A 23866-nucleotide genomic window follows, 5' to 3' on the forward strand; every position below is an offset into this window, starting at 1 on the left:
CTGTCTCCACCTTCACTGAGAGGCAGCATGGTCTCTATTATAGAGGAAGAACATGTTTGGTCACTATTGAGGAGCAGAAGTGCCTCAAAGTCATACTTCTAGGTTACCTTGTGGTAACTTGAATGCCCATATCTGTAACTGAACAGTGAATTCCTTGAAGAGTTCTGGGTAAAGCTGGAAAGAAAACAGATGAAGTAGTTCTTTAAACTGAAGGCAAAAAGAGCCACTTGATCATCCCAGTTTCATCTTGTTCCTCTCAAGTTTATCTACACAAGAAATTTGCAGAATGAATTAGATCAAGAGCTGTTGCAGGACAGACTCTACAGTATTTTCAGTAATATGATGAAGAAACAGGAGCTTTGCTTCCTGTGTCTGTATTTTCTCTGTTGTCCAGAGAAGATAATATACAGAGGTATTGCTGCTGAAGGTAATTCATAGTGCTATCACTTAGGAACCTACAGGAACTGTGAGTGAGGATCTACTAAAACCATGCCAAGTCTTACAAAATATGGGGGTTTGTGTGTGGAAGGGTTAAGGCTTCATTCAGTTTATTATTCCATAAATAATACTTACTGACTAGTATGATTTCTCTTTCCTGATAAGTCATATGCATTCTTTTTTTGGTGTCTTTGTGTCCTTACTGACATTTGGAGGGCTTTGTAAGATTCTTTTTCCTCTCTTTCATGAATCCAGTGAAGTACAAATGGTAGGACTGAAAAGAACAATTTTACAGTTGTAAAAGCTGAGTTTAACTCAGTTGTTGCTGAGGTTTGGATGTCTGTTAAACATAGTTATTGACAAACAGTAATCCTGCAGTGAAATACCAATTGTGCCAAGAGGGTTTTCTTTTTTCCTGTTACAAAATAGGCAGAGAAAGTAGCTCTGGGCAGCATGGGAATGGAGTAAATGGTGAAGATACACAAGATAAATGGAGGTATGATTTACTAGAAGCACTTTTGCTGCTGAAAACTGAAGTTGTGCAGTTCTGTATCTTTACAAGTACCATGTTAGAGCTCAGTCATTGGGGCTTGCGTAGCTCATTCTTGCTCTAGGCCACATCCAGGTTTGGGACGGTGAGGGACACTGTATCAAACTGGACCCCATCTTTAGTTATTCTGTTTATCTGTTCAGGTTGTGTTTTTTTCCTTCAGTCATGTTCAACTGTACAGGATTGCCAGTTAAAGCTGCTTTCCCAAGCACTGTAGCAATCTCAGGGGTTTGCCTAAACAGTACTGCCTTGGACCATTTCGTCAGTCGTTCTTTGCCAGTGATATGCTTCTTTGTGGGCTTTCTTGAGATCCTCTTGTACTTTTTTTGTGTGTTTTCTCAGCTCTCTCTGCTTTTCTGGGCTTGTGGTTTTATACTTACGAAGGAAATTGTGAATGTTCCATCCCTGGGAATGTTCAAGGACAGCTTGGACCTGGCCTTGAGCAACTTGATCTAGCAGGAGGTGTCCCTGCCCATGGCAGGGGGTTGGAACTAGGTGATCTTAAAGTCCCTTCCAACCCAAACCATTCTGTGATTCTATGAAGAGAGAGATGTGTGGGTGGCCTCTGCTGCAGGGAACACTGAGGCTTTTGGGGAATGTAGTGAAGGTCATGAAGTTGTTTATATTATTTGGTATTCCTGATGGTTCCTTTGACACTTTGCTCTTCTTGCTCGTAGGTTGGACGTGCCAGGCGCTTTGGAGCAGATTTGGTTCCCCAAGGCACTCAATCCCAGCTAGCTGGATAACTGACCACTGGATCGATGAACAGACATTCACTGAGATGACATAGGGAGGGGCATCAAGGACAATGGTGCAGAAGAAGAAAATCTGCCCTCGGTTACTGGACTATCTTGTGATCATTGGAGCAAGGTAATGAAAAGAGTCTCAGCACTGTTTTAACCTGGGTAGTGGAGTGGGGATAAATAGCTTAGAATTCACTGTTGAAGCCTTGCTTGGTGCCAATGAAGTGCTGTCTGGAATGTGTGCAGGATGCTGGCATAATGGGGAGCACCTACTTGGGCCAGGACACTTTCTGAAAGACACTAGTGCAGCCAAAGTTTTTTAACTTGCAGTCTTTAGACTTCTTTTCAAGGGTCTGCAAAGGGTGGCTAAGAAAAGCCAGTTTATACATGACTCTCTGGTAGCCTGTGTGCCTGGACTTCTTTGCTTCTACTGGCATCAGGACAAGGGATTCACTAACTGAATATACCATAAGCCATGTGCAAGTAAAATACTAGTTTGGGGTTACTTTTCTAGCATTTGAAGTGTACTCAGTTAAAAGAAAACAAACCTGGAACTTGCCTTACTTGGCTGTTTCTCCATCTAATGCTTGTTTTTCCTCATGGGAATGCTTTCTTTTTTTAAGTCTTATTAACAATAGATAAAATGTTATGCTTATTTAGTTCAAGGACATATGAAATGTGGGGTTGGTACGTGTGCTGCTTGGCAAGTACACAGGTGCTCAGTAAATGTTACTTTTCTTTATTCAAAGTTTATGCAGTAACTTTCTGCCAGTCTCTTTAATGGGCGTATTCTAAAGTCTGTTTTACTTTCATTTCTAAATATCAGTGGTTCATGTGCATCAGCCTGTTGCTTTACCTCCCTCTTTCTTTTCAGAATACTTTGAGTGCAGTATCTAAATAGGCTCAGTGGAGGAAATTACGTAATCCTAAGTAATAGTTATTTTTATTATTGTATTTTATGGACAGAATAATTCCGTAGTTTAATTACTTCTTACAGTCTGAAGAAGAATAAGCAAGTTGTTCATCTGTGTGTCACTGACTGGGAAAAGGAGGAGGAAGAAATGTTAACTGCATCCTTCAGTAACCCTTACAGTGTCTGATGGTCTCACTTAGAAATTTGCTAACATCACTTCTGGACTCCTACAGTTCTGCTTTTTGCTGGGCAAGAGTAGCTAGATGGCTGATGCTCAGAGGCCTGTTGTAGAATCATAGAATCAGCCAGGTTGGAAAAGATCTTTAAGATTATCAAGTCCAGCCATTACCCCAGCACCGCCAAGGCCACCCCTAACCCATGTCTCTAAGGGCCTTGTCTACACAGTGTGTGAACACTTCCAGGGACAGTGACTCCAGCACTGCCCTGGGCAGCTTGTTCCAATGCCTGAGCACCCTCTGGGGAAGGAATTGTTTCTAATATCCAATCTAAACCTCCCCTGGCGCAGCTTGAGGCCATTTCTTCTTGTCCTGTTACTTGTTACTTGCAAGAAGAGACCGTCCCCACCTCACTACAACCTCCTCTCAGGCAGTTGTAGAGAGCAATAAGCCCCCCACCCCCACCCCGAGCCTTCTCTTCTCCAGACTAAACCCCCCAGTTCCCTCAGCCCTTCCTCATCAGAATTACTCTCCAGACCCTTCACTTGTGTCATAAGGCACTTAAGCAAATGCCAATGATAAGAGGTGGACCTGACAAAAGTAGCTCCTGCAAAGTCCTTAGATGCTCCATGTGGCCTTTAACATTACAACTTACCCACTGTGCACAAATAGCAATGCCTTTTGGAAGTATTCCCTTTTATTAGATGTAGACTTTCTAAATGTCTGAGAAGACTCTGTCTTTGTAGCTAATATTACTGCAAAGGCATGAACTGGTGATATAGTCACTGGTACTTTGCTGCTTACATTTTTCTTTAACCATTTACTGCCAAATAGACTCTGTAAACGGTACCAGTGTTACTTGATATTTCTTCAGCAGATGATGCATTAGTTGCGTCCCCTCATACAGAAAAGCTTTTCAGGGTTTCTTTTTTCTGCTGTATTTCAGTACTTAACTGTACAGGCAGCATAATTTTTTTTACTTATTCTTCAAGAAAGTATTAGTTTGGGAGCACTGGTCAGCAGACCTATTGAGAGCAGTGATTTTCTTGGGTAAATTACAAACATTCTATTACTACTTGCTTGGGTTTTGTCACCTGTCAGATGAGAGAAAAGCAAGGGTCATTTCTATTTTGAAATGGGCAAACCTAAGATATCAAGGTAAGACAATGTCTTGTATGAGATCTCATAGGAAAGTGATGGTGGAGCCAAGTCTCCTACATCCCATTTAATAAACATGATACTAAATGCTGATTACTTTTGAAAATGGTGAGAAGTCAGACTTTATAACAATGGGGTCAAACCAAAGAGAGGTGGTTCTGGGGACATAGTTTTCTTTCTTCCCTATATGGATGTCAGACTATTTCTCTGGCAGTTATTCAGTAACTTTAGTGGAAAAATAGTGGTAGAAAAATAGCTAATACCTTGAAAGAATCTGTTATTCTGGTGGAAAATCAGGAATAAACAGTATTGCTTTGTGTCTTTATGTTCCATGAGTGATTTGTTGTACAAAGGTTGGGGAGCCGCAGCATTTAATAGGTCTCCGTGTTACCACCCAACTTTTATAGTAACTTACTTACACTTCAAATCCAATTTGAAATCAAACACAGAAATATATGTATCTATGGTTGTTAGAACTTTTAATGAAGATTTTACAGGATGAGGTCCATGTTATTCTGCTGTTTATCTGAGTTCTTTCCTAGTAAATTGTTGGTTTTCTCAGTTAGGAGTTGATATTGGATTGCTTCATTGAAGTTTTCATCTTACTCATAAATGACTGAAATCCAGGGGGTTACATCTGACTCTGTGTTTGCTGAGGGACAGTGTATTTCCTACCCAAATGTTGTCCAGAGACCCATGTGGTTCAATTAATTTTGGCAATCAAAGTCAGGGAAACATGGCAACACGGTGTTCTGCTGGGAACAACGTACTCCTGAAAGTTCTTTTCTCAGTCCAATTTGAACAGGCTCCTTATTGGGCCTTGATAATGATGGTATAGAATTTTTAACTTAACCTTTCTATCGTTGTGGCTTTGTGTTTGCGACTGAGCACTGTGGCTAGTGATTGAGCACTGTGGCTAGTGACAGAGGAGCTGCCCTTCTCCTGACTAGCAGGGGATAGAAGAAGCAAAGATGAAGCTGAGCCCACAGGCTCCTGCAGTAGGGAGAACCCAAAGATTAGGTGACATAGTTTAGTGTGTGGTGTCCCTGCTCATGGCAGGGGGGTTGGAATTAGATGATCTTAAGGTCCTTTCCAACCCTAACTATTATATGATTCTATTTTTGTTGGCATTAGTCAACTCTGTATGTTTTCTGTGTTTGCTTTTTCTGTAGGCAGCCAAGTAGTGATAGTGTTGCTCAGACTCCGGAACTGCTGCGGCGTTACCCTCTAGAAGACCATGTGGACTTCCCTCTACCACCTGATGTTGTGTTCTTCTGCCAGCCAGAAGGATGCCTGAGCGTGCGGCAAAAACGCATGAGCTTCCGTGATGACACTTCCTTTGTCTTCACACTCACTGACAAGGACACGGGTGTCATTCGCTATGGGATCTGTGTCAACTTCTACCGCTCCTTCCAGAAGAGAGTACCCAAGGAGAAGGGAGAAGGCACAGGGGGGCATCGAGCTCGGGAGGGACAGAAAGTCCCCAAGTCTGGGGATGCATCTGTACCCCAGGAGGAGGGGGGCACCGAGAGTTCCGAGAGTGGTTCTTCACTACAAGCTCCCAGTACAGAGTCTACCCCAGATGTGAATCGATCACCACGCAGTAAGCGCCTGGCCAAAGGCAGCCATCGCTCTCGGAACAGCACCCTGACTTCTCTGTGCATCCTTAGTCACTATCCCTTCTTTTCCACCTTTCGTGAGTGTCTGTACACCCTCAAGAGACTTGTGGACTGCTGTAGTGAGAGATTGTTGGGCAAGAAGCTGGGCATTCCTCGTGGGGTGCAGAGGTAAGTGGAGAGGGAAGAAAGAACTTTTTCCTCCAAGTGTTTGTGTCCAGGGCTACGATTGTCTGCATGGCAAATTGTGGCTGCAGGTGTGGTTGCAGAAGCAGCCAAACACCAGTGGTTGACCTTTTTGCTGTTTTAACCCAGGATCACAGGAGGAAAAGGAAATTTTGGTGATGATTTCTTTAAAACTTCTCTGATTCTGTAACCTGGTATGATTTTCACTTTTGATACACCTTAGGAGACACTATCCTGCTAACAACTGATCTTTCCTGAAACCAAGCACTGATGCTGCTGTTGTTGCTTCGGCATGTAAACTCTGTAGCTGTGTATGTCAGGTCTGAGTCTCTGACAAATTAGAAACAGCCAAGAAATAACAGAATTTACAGCTGGGTCAAGAGGGAAGTGATGAAGATGTGCTTGGGGAGCTGATGTAACTCTGAACTTCAGCATGGGAGAGAAAAGACTAGAGAAGCAGGAAGCTGAAAGAGATCAAAGTACAATATTGGAAGGGGAGAGAGTGGAGAGGTAGAAAACAAAGGAGTTGTCTAGGAAGCATATGGAGAAGGGGGTAGGGACAGCAAATAACAGGGACTTGGTGTATTTTTAATGAATGTAGTAACCTTACATATCTGCTATTATAATGTTGGAGATGTAACAAAAGCTGTTTCACTGTTGGGTACAGAAGGAGCAATGTCTTTGTATCAGTCATGGATGTGTATCTGTGCTATTGTGCTGACACCTACATCCAGGGATGATATTTTCCTTTCCAGTATGCTAAGTGAAAAGAGAAAATACAAAATATGCCTTTGGAGAAGGAGGGGGTTATCTCAGTAGTAAGTGGGACGGGGCTGTGAGATATCTGATAGCATGAGGTGAGTAGCTTGGTACACTCCAAACTAAACTTGTCAAAGGCAAGGAAAGTGACAGGACATCCTTCATTGTCTTGATAAGCTCTTTACAGTTTGCAGGGGAGGGGAAATCTGTTCATAGAGTAGTAGCCTACTTCTTGGGTTACTGCCCTGGGATAGTTCCAGGGGAGTGTCTTGAGCTGATGCTTGGGAAGGAGATGATTCTATCAGAATAAAAATCTTTTTTTCCTTATGGAAAAGGGAGCCTATTTTTGTCACTTGCTTTGTTCTGATCATTACTGAGGCAGAAATAAGGTAGATTTCATGGTTTTCCACAATTCTGTGAGCTCATCTGATTTTTGGAAGGGGTGTGAGAGTATTCCAATGTCTGAATGGCAGGTGGTATTTGAAAATCTGCTTGCATTCGGCATAATTCTTAAGGAGAAGAACCAAGTGACAGATGAGGAGGGCAAGAGAAGGAGGGCTGTGCATATATCTCTGAGAAAAGTAAAGCAGCAGGTTTGAATTACTGTGTGGTATTTTATCGTGCCAAAACATCTGGGAGATCTTGGTGTGGCATATTTTTGTTATCTCAGGTTTAGATCATATTCTTGCAGGGGTTTGTAGGACTGCTGGAAGCAGAATCCTACAATCAATCGGTCTGCCACAATTCTGGATGAGAGATGAGAGTATTATAGAATGATTCATAGAATGGTTTGGGTTGGAAAGGATCTTATGATCATCCAGTTCCAACCCTCTGCCATGGGCAGGGACACCTTCCACTAGAGCAGGTTGCTCCAAGCCCCTGTATCCAACCTGGCCTTGAACACTGCCAGGGATGGGGCAGCCACAGCTTCTCTGGGCACCCTGTGCCAGTGCCTCAGCACCCTCACAGCGAAGAGCTTCTTCCTTACATCTAACCTGAATCTCCCTTGTTTAAGTTTGAAGCCATTTCCCCATGTCCTACCACTAGAGTCCCTAATGAAGAGTCCCTCTCTGGCATCCTTGTAGGCCCCTTTCAGATACAGGAAGGCATTCTATGTGCATGCTGAATTTCAAGCACCAGGATGATGAGAGATCTTCAGAGATCTGGACCTAACTGAACCCTTTAAATGAATGAATGAACTCTCAGGTGGAAGTGACATACTTGTGTTGATTCCTGCAACAGAAATATTTATACTTCCCCACATGGTCCCTTCAGTGAGTTTAAATCCCTACCTTCTGTGTGATCAACTGTTTGTTGGCTGCATCTTTTAGTTCTCAATGGCTATGCCCTTTCCCTGGAGGAGGCTTGTGGAATGGCTGTCAAGTGGAGCTCCTGGAGTATTAACCTGTTGTTCTCCCTGTACAGGGACACAATGTGGAGGATTTTCACAGGCTCCCTCCTGGTGGAAGAGAAGTCCAGTGCATTGCTCCACGACTTGCGGGAGATCGAGGCCTGGATATACCGGCTGCTCCGCCTGGTCAGAAGAGGGTGGATGTGGAAGTCTTGCCACATGAGCTGCAGCCAGCTTTGACCTTTGCTCTTCCTGATCCATCCCGCTTCAGCTTGGTGGATTTTCCATTACATCTGCCTTTGGAGTTGTTGGGAGTGGATGCCTGCCTGCAGGTGCTGACCTGCATCCTTCTGGAGCACAAGGTGAGAAAGGAAGAGTTGATATTTGTTAGGTATGTAGGAAGCTCTGTCCTCTTCAAAACCAGGGTAGGCTGGATGTGAGAACGGCTGTCTCCTGGATTCAGTTTGTCTGGAGGGGAAGGAATAGCTGCTTCTGTAGTTCTTGTTCTGAAAAGTATTGCTCTCACTCAAAAAAGCATCTGAAACTTGTTTTTCAGACAGATGAATGGAGGGTCATCCAGTTCACAGCCCTCAAACCAGATGCCTGCAGGCTGTGATCTTTGCATACCCCTAAGGGGGAGTACAAGAAGTGAATGGTTGCTGCAGTGCTGATGTGAGTTTCTTTGGTTCCAGGTTGTACTGCAGTCCCGAGATTATAATGCTCTCTCAATGTCTGTGATGGCCTTTGTGGCTATGATCTACCCATTAGAGTACATGTTCCCAGTGATCCCTCTGCTTCCCACCTGCATGGCCTCTGCAGAACAGGTACCTGTTTTTCCTTTATTGGTCTTTTGCAAAGGATGTTTCTGTGATGTCTGAAACTTACGTAGGAGTAGTCCTTGTTTCCTTCCCCACTGTTTTCTCCTGGCTTGTAGCAAAGCCTGCCTTGCCAAGAATGCTCCATGAGCATCACTATTGAAATAGTAACACCACTTATTCAGGATATCTTCAAAGCATGCTTAGTAAATTGTGTGATTCAAAGCAGTAGTTCACAAGCAATGGACTGAAAGGCCATAGAGCCACAAGATTATGATGATCCCCCACCCTCCTCCTCCCAACAGTATTAAGGTTTGTTGAGGAGGGTCGAGTGATATTTAAGGACACTTGAGAACTCTGGGTTCTGAGCTTAGAAACTACTGCGTGCAATTTAGTCTCCTCAGAAATATGAAGTGTTGAGTTAGTTACACTGAGAGTTGTGTTTTGCCAGTAGTCAGCTCTCTGTTGGAGCTCATTATTTTGCTTGGGAAGATAGAATTCAGGCCATCTTACTACTGCAGTGCTATTGTGCAACTAATGGTGCAGGTTTGTTCTTGTATCATCCCTTGGGGGTGACCAAGTGTTCTAGATTTAAAGAATAAATTAGCCTTCCAAGCCACTCGGCTCCAGGTGCTACATGCCCTGCTGATTCCCATATCGGAAACAACCTGAATTTCCCCTTAGGTTTTCCATGTCCACTTGGAAAAGTGTGTCTGTTTCTTCTGCTTCCTAGAGATGTTACTGGTTTGAAACCAAATTACCATTGTAACTGTAAGGGTAGAGCCTTTGTGTGTGATCAGTGCCTATTGACAATGGCACAGACTCACTCTGAGCTGACAGTGTACTCACCTGTGACTTGCTGCTTCTCTCTGTTATCATATGCAGACCTTAATAAAGTCTCTCTCTCAGTTGCTTCTAGCTCCTACACCTTATATCATTGGCGTTCCAGCAAGTTTCTTCCTTTACAAACTGGATTTTAAAATGCCTGATGATGTCTGGCTTATTGACCTGGATACCAACAGGGTAAGTGGTGCCCATAAAGATTTGTGGCATTGCTCCCAGGGAACTGTGTGCTTTCATCAATGTACCTACTGAGAATTTCAGAATGCCTGGTCTCAGCCTGCCTGTGCCATTGCTGTCTTAACCCTCAGAATTATGTTCCATGCTGTGTCTCAAGGTCCCCATTTCTTCTGCTTCTAAGGTATTCTTTCTTACTTAATCCATCTGGCTATATCATTAGAAGGTAAATCCTCAAACAGATTAGAAAGCTGTTGTCTTGAGTAATTGTGACCCTGTCTTTTATAGCCCTACCTAAGAAACCCAATCTGGTAAGAGCCTTCCAGCAGCACTGGTTATCATGATTCAAATAGAACTATGTATCCTGCTGGGGCACAAGCAAGGCCCACGTTCAAGGGTAGTGTGTATAACATCTACTTGATGGAAATCCCAAAGGATGAATGTGGGTTTATTTGAACTTCTCTTTTTTTGTGGTAAATGACAAAGTAATTCCTCCATTGTTTGTCATGTTTTAAACAATAACAACCATAAAGCAGTGAAAGTCAAAGTATTGATGCAGGTGCCTGTGTGTTGTGTGGCTTCTTTTATTGTTATTAATTATTTTACTTTATGGCTTTCATTCCTCAGTCTCAGGAGTGGTGGAGATTTGGGAGATTCTGGTTTGGAAATGAAATGACAACAGCTGGGGAATTTTGAGTCTGTTGCTGTGCTTACTTCCAGGTGATCGTTCCCACAAATGCAGAATCCTTGCCAGCACTGCCAGAACCAGAAGCATCAGAGCTGAAAAAGCACCTGAAACAGGTAATAAACACCTTGGGGAGAGGACTCAGACTCAGTAGAACTTGGCTGATGTAGTCTTGCACAGACCTTCAGCTATACTGGACAAGGAATTTTCTGTCAACCTGTTTAAAATGCCTCTTTAGTATAGTTGCCAGTTAGAACATTCCCATGTTAGTATACAACAGCATTTTGAACTTGAAAAGCAATTTCTATTGATACAGATGTTGTGGTAGGTATCCAGTTGCTGCTTTTCTATGTTAATGGAGAGAGATAATTTGGAAGAGTGAGTGGTCACTGAGGCTTATAACTGCAGGTTATAAGCCAGGTTTCTGCAGGTTTCTTAGCCAGGTGAGGGATAAGTTTAAATTCTCCTGGACACAACAGGTATCTTCTATTTTTTACTGTTATTTGGGGCTAACTTGTTTCCAGTTGGTGCAGAAACATCCAGATTCCTCCTTTGCATTTGCCGTGTGGGCTTTAAAATCTGGCTTGATTCATCAAGCTGTGATCATCTTTGTTTCCCCTCCATTCACAGATCTGTGTGTGAGGTCTCAGTCTCTCCTCTCAGGTCCTGCTAAGCCATTAATCAGCTTGGGTCATCCTGGCTGATAGTGTCAAGCAGGTTTTATCTCTTTATTTCTGTTTTCCTTATGCACGCTGCATGCAGTATCTAAAGGTAAAGTGTGTTACTAGTGTGATGATGTCTGCTCTTTCTCTCTCCTCGTAGACCAGGAGAGCAAAGTGTGCAACCTCTGTGATACCCCAGTACCTGCTGTCAGCACAGATGGAAGCCATGTGTTGCTTGGAGTTTGTTAGATCCACCTTCCCACGACTCCTGCCTCACCCCCTTGCAATTTCAGGCACTGTTCAGCAAAACTCTCACTAGGGCAGAGCTGGATATCAGAACAAATGGCAAATTCATTCAAGACATTTAAAATTCACCCAAATTCAGGTTTTATCTCTATGTATTCCTATAGAGATTATAATTAAGAATGGATCACTGGCAAAGTAGGAGTGCTGCTGGTTGCTGTACAAAGTAGACTAAACTGTGGCTCACATCACTAAGGTTAACACTTTGGTGTACCTTGGCTCTTAATGTCAATGAATAAAATTCAGGATATCTGCTTTTAAGCTGCAGTAGAAAGTTCTAAGCTGCTTCAGTAAGGACAACAGCCAAGTGGCCAGATGTGATGTTTGGGGGTGGGGCAGTTAGACCTTTCTCCCAGATGTACCTATTTTGTGGTCCCTTTTATTTCCTCTCATTTGTGATATTTGGTAGTAATAGAGGTTTTTTTTCCCTCCCATCTGTTTCTCTGTGGTCATGTGTTCGTCTTGGCTCTGATGGGCTGCTGCTGTTATCATATGATCTTCCATCTTGCCTCCAGTGTCTGGTTAGCATGACTGCAATCACTCAGAAACAGCTGCTCACTCCTGACAACAAGGTTCTTTATTTTATTCTTTTCCCCTCAATTTTCCATTTTACCCTTTTCCTTTTGGAATTTTTGGTTTTGTTTTGTTTCTTTATTTTTGAAATAAAAAAGGTGAAGACTCAGTGGGCAGATGGGAGATATGAGGGAGATTTAGGATAGGTCTGGGTGTCCAGGACTGATTTACCACTTGTGCTGTTCCAATGCACATCCTTAAAGTTGTTATGAGGGTTGAAGAGGATGGTAGCTTTGTGGAGAGATAAAGACCTCGTTCAGGTGGGAAGTGGAGGTTTACAGGGATACAGATGGATGCCCGTGGAAAGATGTCTCCGCATTATCCTGGGATATCAAACTTACTGGTTGAATGGTCAAGTTACAAGGCAAGTTTCAAGGCCTCTGGGTCCCAAGGTGTATTCAAATTACACATGGGAATAACTCTACGATGTTGTACAAAGTGCTATACTACTGGTAGTCTAAGTTGAACTATCTGTTTCCATATCATGAATGATCTAGCAAAGTGGATTTCTGTGCTACCCCTTGGCTGGCTCCAGGACTGTTTCAGCACTGAGGAGATTGTTTTGACAATCCACATAAAGGAGGGCCTGGAGATCCTTGTTGACTCAGCGTAGGAGATGCTTTAAGGAAAGCTAATGGAGCATGCACAGTTGTTTTAATTGCCTATAGGGCAGGGTAGCTCTGGTCTCTCTCTTGTTCCTTGAATAATTTTCTTGTTGAATATGTGCATAATGTTGTCCTTTGTTAGGCACTGGCCAGCATGAGTCTGAATACTCAGCCCATTCTTAATCTAGAGAAGTTCCAAGAGGGGCAGGAGGTGCCATTGCTGCTGGGAAGACCACAGAATGATTTGCAGTCTACTCCTTCCACAGAATTCAATCCTCTGATCTATGGAAATGATGTGGACTCTGTGGATGTGGCTACCAGGTGAGCCTGAACAGAAGGGTAGTGTTGAGTGTTCATCAAGTTTGCACTTGAAGGCAGCGCAGACACTTCTATGGGTGTTGTGGTGGAAGCAGCATCTTCCAGGTTCTACTTCACATCATGGGCAGAAAAGAGCAGAGATGGCACTGTTTATCTCGGATCTGTTAACTGCATGAACATAACTGTATCTTGTGCAGGTGTCTTCTTTCTTGCATGATCATCCACTTGATGTGGACTTGTCAGTCTGAAATTCAATCCTCAGCTTAAATCACAAGCCTTGAAAAATGATTTCTTGGTGGCATTAATTTCCTTTCTTCCTTTTTTTAAGACTGTTTTCTAAGAAGACTGTCTTCTTTCCTGTTGTGTTCTGTGTTTTTTATCTGATACACTGTTCTCTGTTTCTTTTTAGAGTTGCCATGGTGAGATTCTTCAACTCACCAAATGTTTTGCAAGGTTTCCAGATGCATACACGCACTCTTCGACTCTTCCCGCGACCAGTGGTGGCCTTCCAGGCAAATTCTTTCCTTGCCTCTAGGCCGAAGCAAACACCTTTTGCAGATAAGCTTTCCAGGACACAGGCAGTAGAATACTTTGGAGAATGGTCACTCAACCCTACGAACTATGCTTTCCAGAGAATTCATAACAGTAAGTTTTGGTCTTGCCTTTCCTGCACTTGAATGTAATGCAGGAGCTTAAAAAGCAGATTGATTCTAGGGAAGGACTTACTTTTACAAAAAAAGGGAAATCCAGTTCAAGGAGCATTTCTGTATATGCCCTCATGTGTTTTTCCCAAGTTAGCCCTAGTGTTAGCCACTCACTCCTGCCATTAATTTTACCTCTTGCCCTGTTTGAACCCTACAGTCTGGTAGGCTTCTTAGAGTAGAAACTGTCCCTTCCTTTGTGCAAGACTTAGCAGGGGCTAGCCTCTGCGAATGAAGCCTTTGACACCAGTAAATGAGTTCAATTAACTCTCTCCTTGTTACTTGTGCAGACATGTTTGACCCAGCACTGATTGGTGACAAACCAAAGTGGTATGCTCACCAGCTGCAGCCCATCCACTATCGTGTCTATGACAGTAATTCACAGCTGGCTGAAGCCCTGAATGTCCCAGCAGAGAAAGAAACGGATTCGGATCCCACTGATGACAGGTTGGTGAGGAGCATGGCACAAGTCATGTGGTAGTTACTTCATATTGCTTCTCCTACTACTTCTCAATTGCAGCCTTTTCCTACAGCCTGCCAGGTTGCTCTTTTATTTCTTCTGTCTGGGCAGAATACTGACACTGAAGTAAGCTGTCTCACTGCTCTGTCATCGCAGCAACCTCTCAACCCTTTGTTAGAGTCTTCTCAAGCCTTCCTAGCATGTGATACTCCATTTGTATTTTCCTCTTTTCTTCTGCTATCTATATGCCACTTGACATTTGGTATTTCCTCCCACCCTAATGCTTTTTTCTTCCATGCTGTTCTTTCTCTGGTTACTTCTACGGCAGTACTACAAGTACTCCCACCCGTCCTAGCACTCTTTGAAGTCTCTAGTCAGCGCACATAATTATGCAAAGCTTGTTAGTACTACCCACTGCCTGATACCTCCTCATTTGCTCAGTAAGATAAGAGGAAGCTTTTTTGCTATAGTAGTTTTGGCCATATTTCCCAGAGTTTTGCATCTAGTTTTGTTATTCTTAATTCTCTGCTAGCCTGTGAGATCTTTCAGGCTTGGACCTGCACATCTTTTACATTCTACACAGCACCAGTGGTCCTGACAGAGTAGGACTTTTCATTAGTATAAAAAGGGGATGCTTTAATTTGTCATTTCCAGTTCCCTTGAAGTTGACACACACACAAAGAATTAATACACTACTCCCTGCTCACTTATGCTTGACCTCATTACCTTTGCTGAGAGCCTTTAAATGTCTTCCCATAACATCTCTTCATGTACCTCAAAGCTGCTTCATTTGCTCTGACCTTTTATGAAGCTGGCTTCTGACTCTGGCAAGAGATTTGTTTGTGGAGACTGTAATACTGTGAGATTTTTCAGAGGCCCATGCAAACAGTGCTGATTCACACCTTTGAAACATCAGGCCTGGCTGTTGCTGTTATGCTGCCACTCATCTCTCTCTCTTACCTATTGTGGCAGTGGCAGTGACAGTGTGGACTATGACGACTCAAGTTCCTCCTACTCCTCCCTTGGTGACTTTGTCAGTGAGATGATGAAATGTGACATTAATGGTGATACCCCAAGTGAGTAACTTTGAACTTCACTTTCACAAGGTCCACGTAAGTCTTCTGGGCCCATTCATCTGCACCGTGGAAGAAATACGCCCCTAAGTCCCTGAACCAGAGCAAAGTATTGTTCCATTGGAGTCTTGCTCTGAGATGAAAGTGTCTTCTATACTCCTTCAATATCCAGGGGTAGGCTGAAAAAAAGACATTTCTCCTGCTCATGAACAGGAGAAATGTCCTCCTCCAAAGGACAGTGGGAGGAGGAAGGACAGAAATAGCTGCTGCTGAACAAAACTGGCTCACTGGATCTGGAAATAACCTGCTGTTGCCAGTAAATAATGTGGAATATGGGTAGCAGAGTACGAGCTTTCTTCTGCCCCCACATACTGGTTCTTAGTGCTGGCTTTACTGAGTCGCTGTTGTCCTAGTGGGGACAGGAAAATGCATTCTCTGTGGCTTACATGGAGGCTGCAGCAATAGTTTCTCTTGAGAGAGTGGGAAACCCTTACTTAAGTAAACTGAATCTAGGAGTGCCAATGCATTTCCTGTGTCCCAAGGACAAGAGCTAATAACTATAATTTGCAATGGAAGAAACTCTGCATGGACATGAGGACAAGATCGTTGTGGTTAGTGTAGTTAAACAGGTTCTCAGGATCACAGTAGAATGTCAAGCCTTGGAGACTTTCAGAACTCAGTGGGACAAGGCCCTGAGTAACCTGCTTTAACTTTGAAGTTACCCCTGCTTTGAGCAGAGGTGGAACAGATGACTTCCAAAAACCCTTTACGGCCTAAGATTTTATGCAAGTTTATTCTACTGAGCAGTTGTCATCTGCTGGGGAACTTTAGCCAGATGGTCAAAAGGCTGAGGAAGGCAATGTTCTTTAATGCAAAACACTGTGTTTGCAGATGTTGACCCCCTGACTCACGCAGCCCTTGGTGATGCCAGTGAAGTGGAATTTGATGATTTTCAAGAATATTCAGGAGATCTGGATGAACAGGCCATGGACAGTGAAAACTCCCAAGAGAACAACCAGCCTCGTTCAAGTTCCAGTACTACAGCCAGTAGCAGCCCCAGCACTGTCATCCATGGGGTGAATCATGTGTGTACTGAGATGAGTTTAGCCCCAAGATCAGTGTATTAGGATATAAAGAATGGGAGGATGCACATGGTTCTTTCTGAGAAAGGCAAAACCTAGTAGGACTGTGAAACCATGCACAGATTTAATTGCATGCTCTTTTTGGACTTTCTGAGCAAGGTCGAGTTTACTGGTACTCTCTTAGGCTGGGATAGAGCATTCCTGGTCATAAAGTTCCCATGCATTGGAAAGTGCAGCATTAAGAGAGACCAGTGGTCCAGGTTGTGGCTGCAAGAATTGCTTGTGCAGTCTGGAAAGACCTGATGTGTTAGAGAAACAGGGAGCGGGGTGGGGAAACTCATGAATCTGTGGTCATTTAGGAAGAGTGGGAGTTGTTTGCATACCAGGAAGCAGGGTAATGGAGTGCTGTTATCCTGAGCTAACACTTACCAGTAAGATCTGTTTTACAGGGGAGTAAGCCCATAGAATAATGCACAAATAATGCAGTGTATGTGAAATCCTAGATTAAAGCTACAAGGAGTAGGGATGGAGTGGGAGCTCAGTAACAAACAGTAGAGACCCTGCAGACTTCCCAGTTTGACATAATTGTTCTTGTCCTGCCCTTCAGTTGTATGCAACGCAAGTGAGCGAGCAGATGAGTGATTTGACTGGTCCACAGGAGTCAGCAGATGTAGCAGAAATGGAAGAGAAGTTGGTTGCTGGATTTTCAAACCACCTCCCTTCTTTGTCACTGCAACCAAGCTTTCCCAAGATAAGCTTGGATCGGCGGGAGAGCGACAGTGCAGCTGGCAGCATGAGCTCCTCGGAAGGGGTGGTGAGGAGGCGGGAGTATGACAACCCATACTTTGAACCACAGTATGGTTTTCCGACGGAGGATGAAGATGATGAGCAGGAAGAGAGCTACACCCCAAGATTTAACCAGAATCTCAATGGAAGCAGGTGAGTCCTCCTTGTCTTCTGCCCTCCTCTAGAGCACTGTTGGGGTTTCCATCTACTTCATGCTGTTTAACGCTCATTCATTCAAATGCCTTTTGCATCTGAAATGTGTTGTTGGTCACTTCCATTTAACACTGGAACCCCAAGGAAGTGGTGAATGCTCCATCACTGGCAGTGTTCAAGGCCAGGTTGGACAGAGCATTGGGCGACATGGTCTAGTGTGAGGTGTCCCTGCCCATGGCAGGGGGGGCTGGAACTAGATGATCTTAAGGTCCCTTCCAACCCTATCTATTCTATGATTCTCTCACCCCTCTGGTTTGAGTAAAGGCACTTGCTCAGTTCCCTCAGTTCCTTGCTTTTTTGTAAGCAGTAGAGGCTAACAGAATGCTGAAAACTGATGTGGAATGAGACCAGCATCAATCTCCCACAGTCATACGTGTTGATTTGGGGTGGGAAGAGAAAAAGCTGATAACAGTTGTACTTTCTTTACAGGTCTCAGAAGTTACTCCGCCCAAACAGTTTAAAACTGGCCAATGATTCTGATGCAGATTCAGATTCCAGGGCCAGCTCCCCAAACTCAACTGTCTCCAACAACAGCAGTGAAGGTTTTGGGGGCATCATGTCTTTTGCAAGTATGTACTCATGCATTCATGAAGCTGGTTTTATTTATTATATTAGAGTTTACAGAGAGGTGGGATAGAGGGATGGCTCCTCGAAAGAATGACTTGGTTGTCAAACACGTACCAGGTCTCTCATGTGGGGAGCCACAGGATTTACTTAACTTACACTGCTGACAACTACTGTTTTATGTATTTTTCATTAAGAAGGACTTTTGTTACGTGGCCCTTCTTTATTTGGCAGTTCGGGGCACAGATCAGAAATTCTTTCAGTTTCGTTTAAACAAATAATTGTGCAATTTCATGAAGTTGGTACAAAAATAGCATGCTTTCCATGCTACCATGGGGTGCGTGTAGGTGCTAAATTGAGTTTCTTGACTGTGCTCATCTACTTTCTACTGGCCAGTTGAGTCTTGCAGTATAGCAGGGAGCAGAGCAAGAAGTTTGCAGCAGCAGGGAAAATATATTGGATGTATCTTGTAGAATGATTGTTATTAAAATAATGCTGCAAAAGAAGAGCTAAAGCCAATTGAAATAGTATGCTGACATTTTAAATGAACATCTTGAAGTGTTATTCAGCTCATTGATCTGTGTGAGAAGCTTTCAGGCTGTCTACAACCAGATAATGATGCATTATTGTATTCTTAAGATCTGTCTGTACTAGGAAGAACTTTTGTTTCTTCCTAATAAATGGAAAGCTGCTATTTTAAAGCACGACTCTGTGACAGATTTGCAGTGTTTCATAATGCACAGTGCACAATCCTCCCTTCAGAATTGCATATTTTGGGTATCTTCCATCATCCTGTTTTCTTATGTGGGCCCTGCAATCCATTTGCTCCAAAAAGGAAGATCAAACTAGGAGACACAGGTGACATGAGGTTACCTGTTTAAGTGCAGGAAGACAGGTGGATATTGCTGTTACACTTAAGATTCAAAAATAAACCAGCAGTGATTGTAACATGAAAGCTAAGAATTTAGAATTACGTAATTACAGATGTGGTGGTGATGTAAATGTGATGTTGTTGAGCTTGTGAGACTCCGGGGTAATAAAGAACTTAATCTTTAAGGATTTGGAATAAGAAGGTGAATTGCAGGGAGTTTGGGAGTGTGCAGTGAGCATTAGGCATTTAACTGTTTTCTTCTTTTGTCATAGGCAGCCTGTACAGAAACCACAGCACAAGTTTCAGTTTGTCCAACTTAGCCCTACCAACCAAAGTCGGGAGGGACAAGAATACTCCCTTTCCCAGCCTGAAAGGTAACCATTTTTCCCTTTGTCTTCTACATCTTTTACAGTTCTTGTGACTTGGCAGTCTGAGCTCTTACCCCTAACAGGAATCCCGGGGGTAACACATTTTGGTAGTTTGGGTAGTACCTGTCTTAAGTATCAAGACAGTAAATTGTCTTGACAGTTCTCATTCAGGCTTCTTCCCAACAATTGGGCTGTGTTGGGATGGGAGACTGGCTGGCACAGGTCTAGCCTGTGTTAACAGGTGCACTGTGAATATTTTGTGTTGGTTTAATTTTAAGTACTCAGTGTAAGAAATAGGAACCAAGAGGTAGATGCTACTTTTGCACTGCCAGTCTCTCCATGAGGAGCCTTAGGTAACTTGTTAGAGCATTGATGCTGTGTTTGTAAGTGGGGATAGTGCCAAGCTTCCATGAAGTCTGCAGTTTACGTGGGTTTCAGAAGTGTTTATAGCCTTTTCAGTTCACTAAGCAGAAAATCAGCTTATAACCATACTTCAGCTTCAGTGGGAAGATCAATTCCTAACTTACATGCACAGTCTTTTCATTGGAACATCTCCTGTTTGTCTGCAGTATCATTAGATAACACGTCTGAATGGGCACTAGAGAAAGCACCCTCTTACCATGGGGAGTGGGACAGCCTGGTCATCCTTGTACCAGATGTGGTAACAGAAGAGTGACTGAACACATGGTGCTATATTAGTGTCGAGACCTTTTCAGTTGCTAAACTGGGGAATGGTTTTATTTTACCTTTTGAGTTATTCTGTCTGATTAGGACTGAACTGCTTTTCTTTTAATATGTTGATTTTATTTTTCATTTATTTTTTTCCTCCTCATCATTTTAATCGGTAAAGATTACTTTAATCTGGAAGTGGGAAGGGATGTGAATGAAGGTTGGTATGATGTTTTGCTGACCTCTGACCTTGTAGAAACAAAGGCCCAAAGCTGGGGGTTGTGTTTCTGCTTTGGACTTTGTTTTTGAGACAAGTAACCATTCCCTGTGTGTAAAATGAGGAGTAGCAGGACTGGTAGGGTGAAAACACTCGCAGAGCCTCTGCACAGCTGTTTTGCACAACCTTTTACCAGTTGGTTATGTTTTCATGTCCAGTTGTACTGGATAAGAAACATACCTCATATCAGGGTTATTTCCATGGGTAAACTTAATGACTGATTCCATGCATTGGAAGAAAACAGTGATGGGGTTTGCCATTCCACGTTCATGCTTTGTGCCTCGTCTTGTGCACTTTTGTGTTCTTTTCCTGACTGTTGTAACCCTGCAGGGCCTTTAATGTTACTGTGCAGATACGAGGATGGGATTTCTGTAGAGTAGCTCAATCTGTTTTATGCATGTGCCAGTGTGCGTGTGTGTGTGTGTTTGTGTTCATTTACGTGTGCATGCTGGCTCACTGGGACTCCCACTGGGCATTTCACTGGTTTTTAAATGTTTTTGTCTCTGTTGTACAGGTATAAAACTGCTGCATTAACTTGTTCTTACCAAACACGTGTGTGGTACCTTGTGTCTCTAACCGTAATGGGAAATGATGCTGGGACTCCATCTCATTGCTGCTGTTTGACCACTTTCCATCTTCCTTTTTAATTTTGATTTCATGCACCTCCATTGATATTTTTTCCTCAGTGATGCAGATGTTTTTGATAGTGCCCTTGAAATACAGTATGTGCAATAACGTCCTTGAAGATGCAATACCTTGGTTCTACGATGCCAAATTTCAAGTCAAGCTCTATCTCTAACATTAAATAGGCTGGCCCTTGTTGTCTTGGGCTTTCAAGCATCCTTCCTGCTCTGACATCATTTGGGTTTTGAGGGAGGGCTGGGAAGAAGCTGGTAGCTGGATTCTTTTGATGCTGATGGTGGGGAGTGTAGATATTGTAGTGCACTACTAATTGTATATTTTGTGTCCCAGTATTTGGGTTAAATACTATAATGGAGATTATTACTGAAGCTGGCCCAGTAAGCAATGAAGGTGGGTTCCCTACAGCATGAGCTGTGCATGATGTAACGATTTCCAGCATTCCCTATGCCTGACTTTGGGCTACCTTTCTCACTGGGTAACCAGTACCACATGATCTATACTAGTCACCCCCAATGCATTACGCTTTTACATATAGTGACTAATTTGAAGATGGTTCTTGTTGTGGAACTGCATGCAGAGCAGCCAAACCTTTCCTGCCTTTCACCTCCTGCTCCCATCATCATCTCCTCTTTTTCTCTCTGCATTACTCCCATTACTGTTTTCTGCCGATGTGTGATGCTAGAATATGATCTATGCTGCTGCTTTTTTGGAGTTTCCATTTTGTTTGAAGTCTGTTACCTGTAATCCAAATAGGTGTGTTAGCCAACATTAGCGTTGCTTGTTACTGTCCTGGGATCAGATTGTTTTCCTCCCACCCTTTCCTCTCATCCTGTTTCCTCTCTTGTTTAGGAAACAGACGAGCCCTTGTGGATCAGAAGTCTTCAGTCATTAAGCACAGTCCAACAGTGAAGAGAGAATCTCCATCACCTCAGGGACGAACTAGTAATTCCAGGTAATACTTTTCATTGCTTTTTGAGTATAAAAGTTGTTAGAGTCATGTCATACTTGGCAATGTTTCCTCTGATGTCTAGCTGTTGAAAACTAGATAGTACTTTTCTGTGGCCCTAAACTTGCATGGCTTATTGTCCAAGATGATTTAGTGTGGATGGTCTTACAGTTAATAGTGCACATATGTAATTTTCTATGCTCCAAAATGTACCCCCTTTCTGTCCGAGATCCAAAAAATTCCCTATTTTAACTCAGTATTTATTCTTTATAATTGAGTCTATTCTGAACAAGGCAGTCTATCCACTGGAGTTTCCATGCACCATGCAGGGGATCAGCTGAGTCAGATGAAGCAGTTTGGTTCCATGAATTAATATGAAATGCTTCTCTCAGCCTTGGGAAGGGACTCAGAATGGTGGGAGTAAACATTGCCTCACCTGTGCCTGTGCTTTCTCCTCCCTTGGAGGAGAGCTTGGTGTGCGTGCAGCTGTGTTAGCAACAGGCATAGCTAGATTTGAGCTTCTTTTCTTGTAAACTTGGCTTTGATAGGAAGTGCATTTCTGTGTGCGTCCTGGCCATGTCTCTCTTCCCATGCCAGCCAAGGTAAGCAGAGGGCTAACTTTTGCCTGCCTCCTCTTAAATCCACCAGTGAGAACCAGCAGTTCCTGAAGGAGGTGGTACACAATGTTCTCGATGGGCAAGGTGTTGGCTGGCTTAACATGAAGAGAGTCCGACGTCTGCTGGAGAGCGAGCAGCTCCGTGTCTTTGTACTGAGCAAGCTGAATCGCACGATCCAGTCGGAAGAAGACGCTCGACAGGATGTCATACAGGATGTGGTCAGTGGTGAACTCAGCAGGGTCCTCATACCTAGTGCCTACTGAGGCTTAGTTTGTAGAAAGTCTTTGTTAAACTGCTTCCTAAAGGCTGGCATTACAGGAGTTTTGGGATTTATGTTCTTGAGTTACTTCCTCACTTGTGAAGTAGTGACACGGATGGGTTTGCATTGCAGGAGATCAGCCGCAAGGTTTACAAGGGCATGCTGGACTTGCTCAAGTGCACCGTGCTGAGCCTGGAGCAGTCGTATGCAAATGCTGGCCTGGGAGGCATGGCCAGCGTGTTTGGTCTGCTAGAGATAGCACATACTCACTACTACAACAAAGGTAAGAAAGGTGCTTTATGAGAATACAGTGTTTATGAACCAAACAAGATCCTTACTGTGAAGGAAGCTGTTTTGTGGCTTCTGGCCTTTCAAAGGGTTTACAACACCTTTAGAATAGGCGAGAACTGTTACTGAAACCTTACAAAGCTTGAAAGCATTTTCTTGCACACATGTAACCAGACTAAAACAAAATAATGGCTATACTGATGTTTGATTGAAAATGGAAGTTGTGCAGCAAGATGCAAAACCTGGGACTTTTACAGATGGAAATTCTGAGAGTAGAGACCTTCAGCTAACACTGTCCCAGCCCCAGTCTTGGAAAGTTATTGCAGGCAACCTGAATAGGGAGGGAGATATTTCTAATGTGAAACCATATGGGACTTGTATCTCACCAACCACCTTGCACTAAAGAATTCTCACATCACGAAGTACCTTTGGAGAGGAAAGTCTGAAAATACCTCTTTATTTTTCAGCTTTTTCTTAAAATCTGATCCTTAATGCAAAATAATAAAAAGCGTGCATAAGGAAACAGAGAAAAAGATGACAAAAAGATGCCTCTCCTTAACATCTGACTCAGCTGTAATCTTAAATTATGAAAAGCTATTTATGTCATTGTAGCAGAGGAGTAACATCTGCTAAATACTTTAAAGTTGGTGTTTTGGGTGGCTTGCATCAGGGAGGTCTTGGAGAATGGTGAGGGAGCTCTAGCTGATAGTTTTGGTCTTTTTCCTAACGGAAGTTTCATTTAGTGTTACCCATCAAAGATGATTATGTTTGTCCTCTTTGCACTGTGAGAGGAGCTTGCTTATATTCCAAAAGTGAGATGTGTGCTGGTTGAGGCAGGGATGTTCAGTTTTGCACAACTCAGCAGAGAAGATAATACAGTTACTGTGTCAAAGAAGATTCCTAGGTTTCAAATACACAGGAAGGAGATAAATTCAGTATCCCCAAACCAGCACTCTGGCTTTCTCCTCTGCTGCACCAGTGTGTCAGACTATCTGCAAGCTGTGGTGACCTATGGGAACAAATGGGATGGAGCTATTTCAGTGCCAGGCTGAGTGATGTAGGTGAGACCATCTGTCTCATCTTCCTTTGCCTGCTCTCATTTCCTTTTTCTGATGTGGGTTTTTTTTCTTTCTTTCTTCCCCCCCCCCCCCCACCCCACCCACCACCCCACTCTACTCTTGC

At 43.3% G+C, this 23866-nt stretch overlaps 1 protein-coding gene across 1 annotated transcript in view; it reads left to right on the forward strand.

Annotated features, from left to right (window-relative positions):
• The first annotated feature begins 1693 nt into the window (after positions 1-1693).
• MADD (MAP-kinase activating death domain) overlaps positions 1694-23866 on the forward strand; it is a 52498-nt gene continuing 30325 nt past the window's right edge. Inside the window, 19 exon segments of the mRNA XM_010014618.1 lie at positions 1694-1858; positions 5151-5765; positions 7965-8071; positions 8074-8252; positions 8583-8714; positions 9615-9728; positions 10443-10523; positions 12693-12871; positions 13278-13513; positions 13860-14016; positions 15002-15105; positions 15994-16187; positions 16843-17123; positions 17613-17752; positions 18891-18992; positions 20905-20964; positions 21424-21526; positions 22169-22355; positions 22529-22679. Coding sequence (XP_010012920.1) covers positions 1797-1858; positions 5151-5765; positions 7965-8071; positions 8074-8252; positions 8583-8714; positions 9615-9728; positions 10443-10523; positions 12693-12871; positions 13278-13513; positions 13860-14016; positions 15002-15105; positions 15994-16187; positions 16843-17123; positions 17613-17752; positions 18891-18992; positions 20905-20964; positions 21424-21526; positions 22169-22355; positions 22529-22679 — 3184 coding nt within the window. The 5' untranslated portion in view covers positions 1694-1796.

Source organism: Nestor notabilis, unplaced genomic scaffold, assembly GCF_000696875.1.
Source record: "Nestor notabilis isolate BGI_N333 unplaced genomic scaffold, ASM69687v1 scaffold3615, whole genome shotgun sequence".
NCBI classification, from domain to species: Eukaryota; Metazoa; Chordata; class Aves; order Psittaciformes; family Psittacidae; genus Nestor; species Nestor notabilis.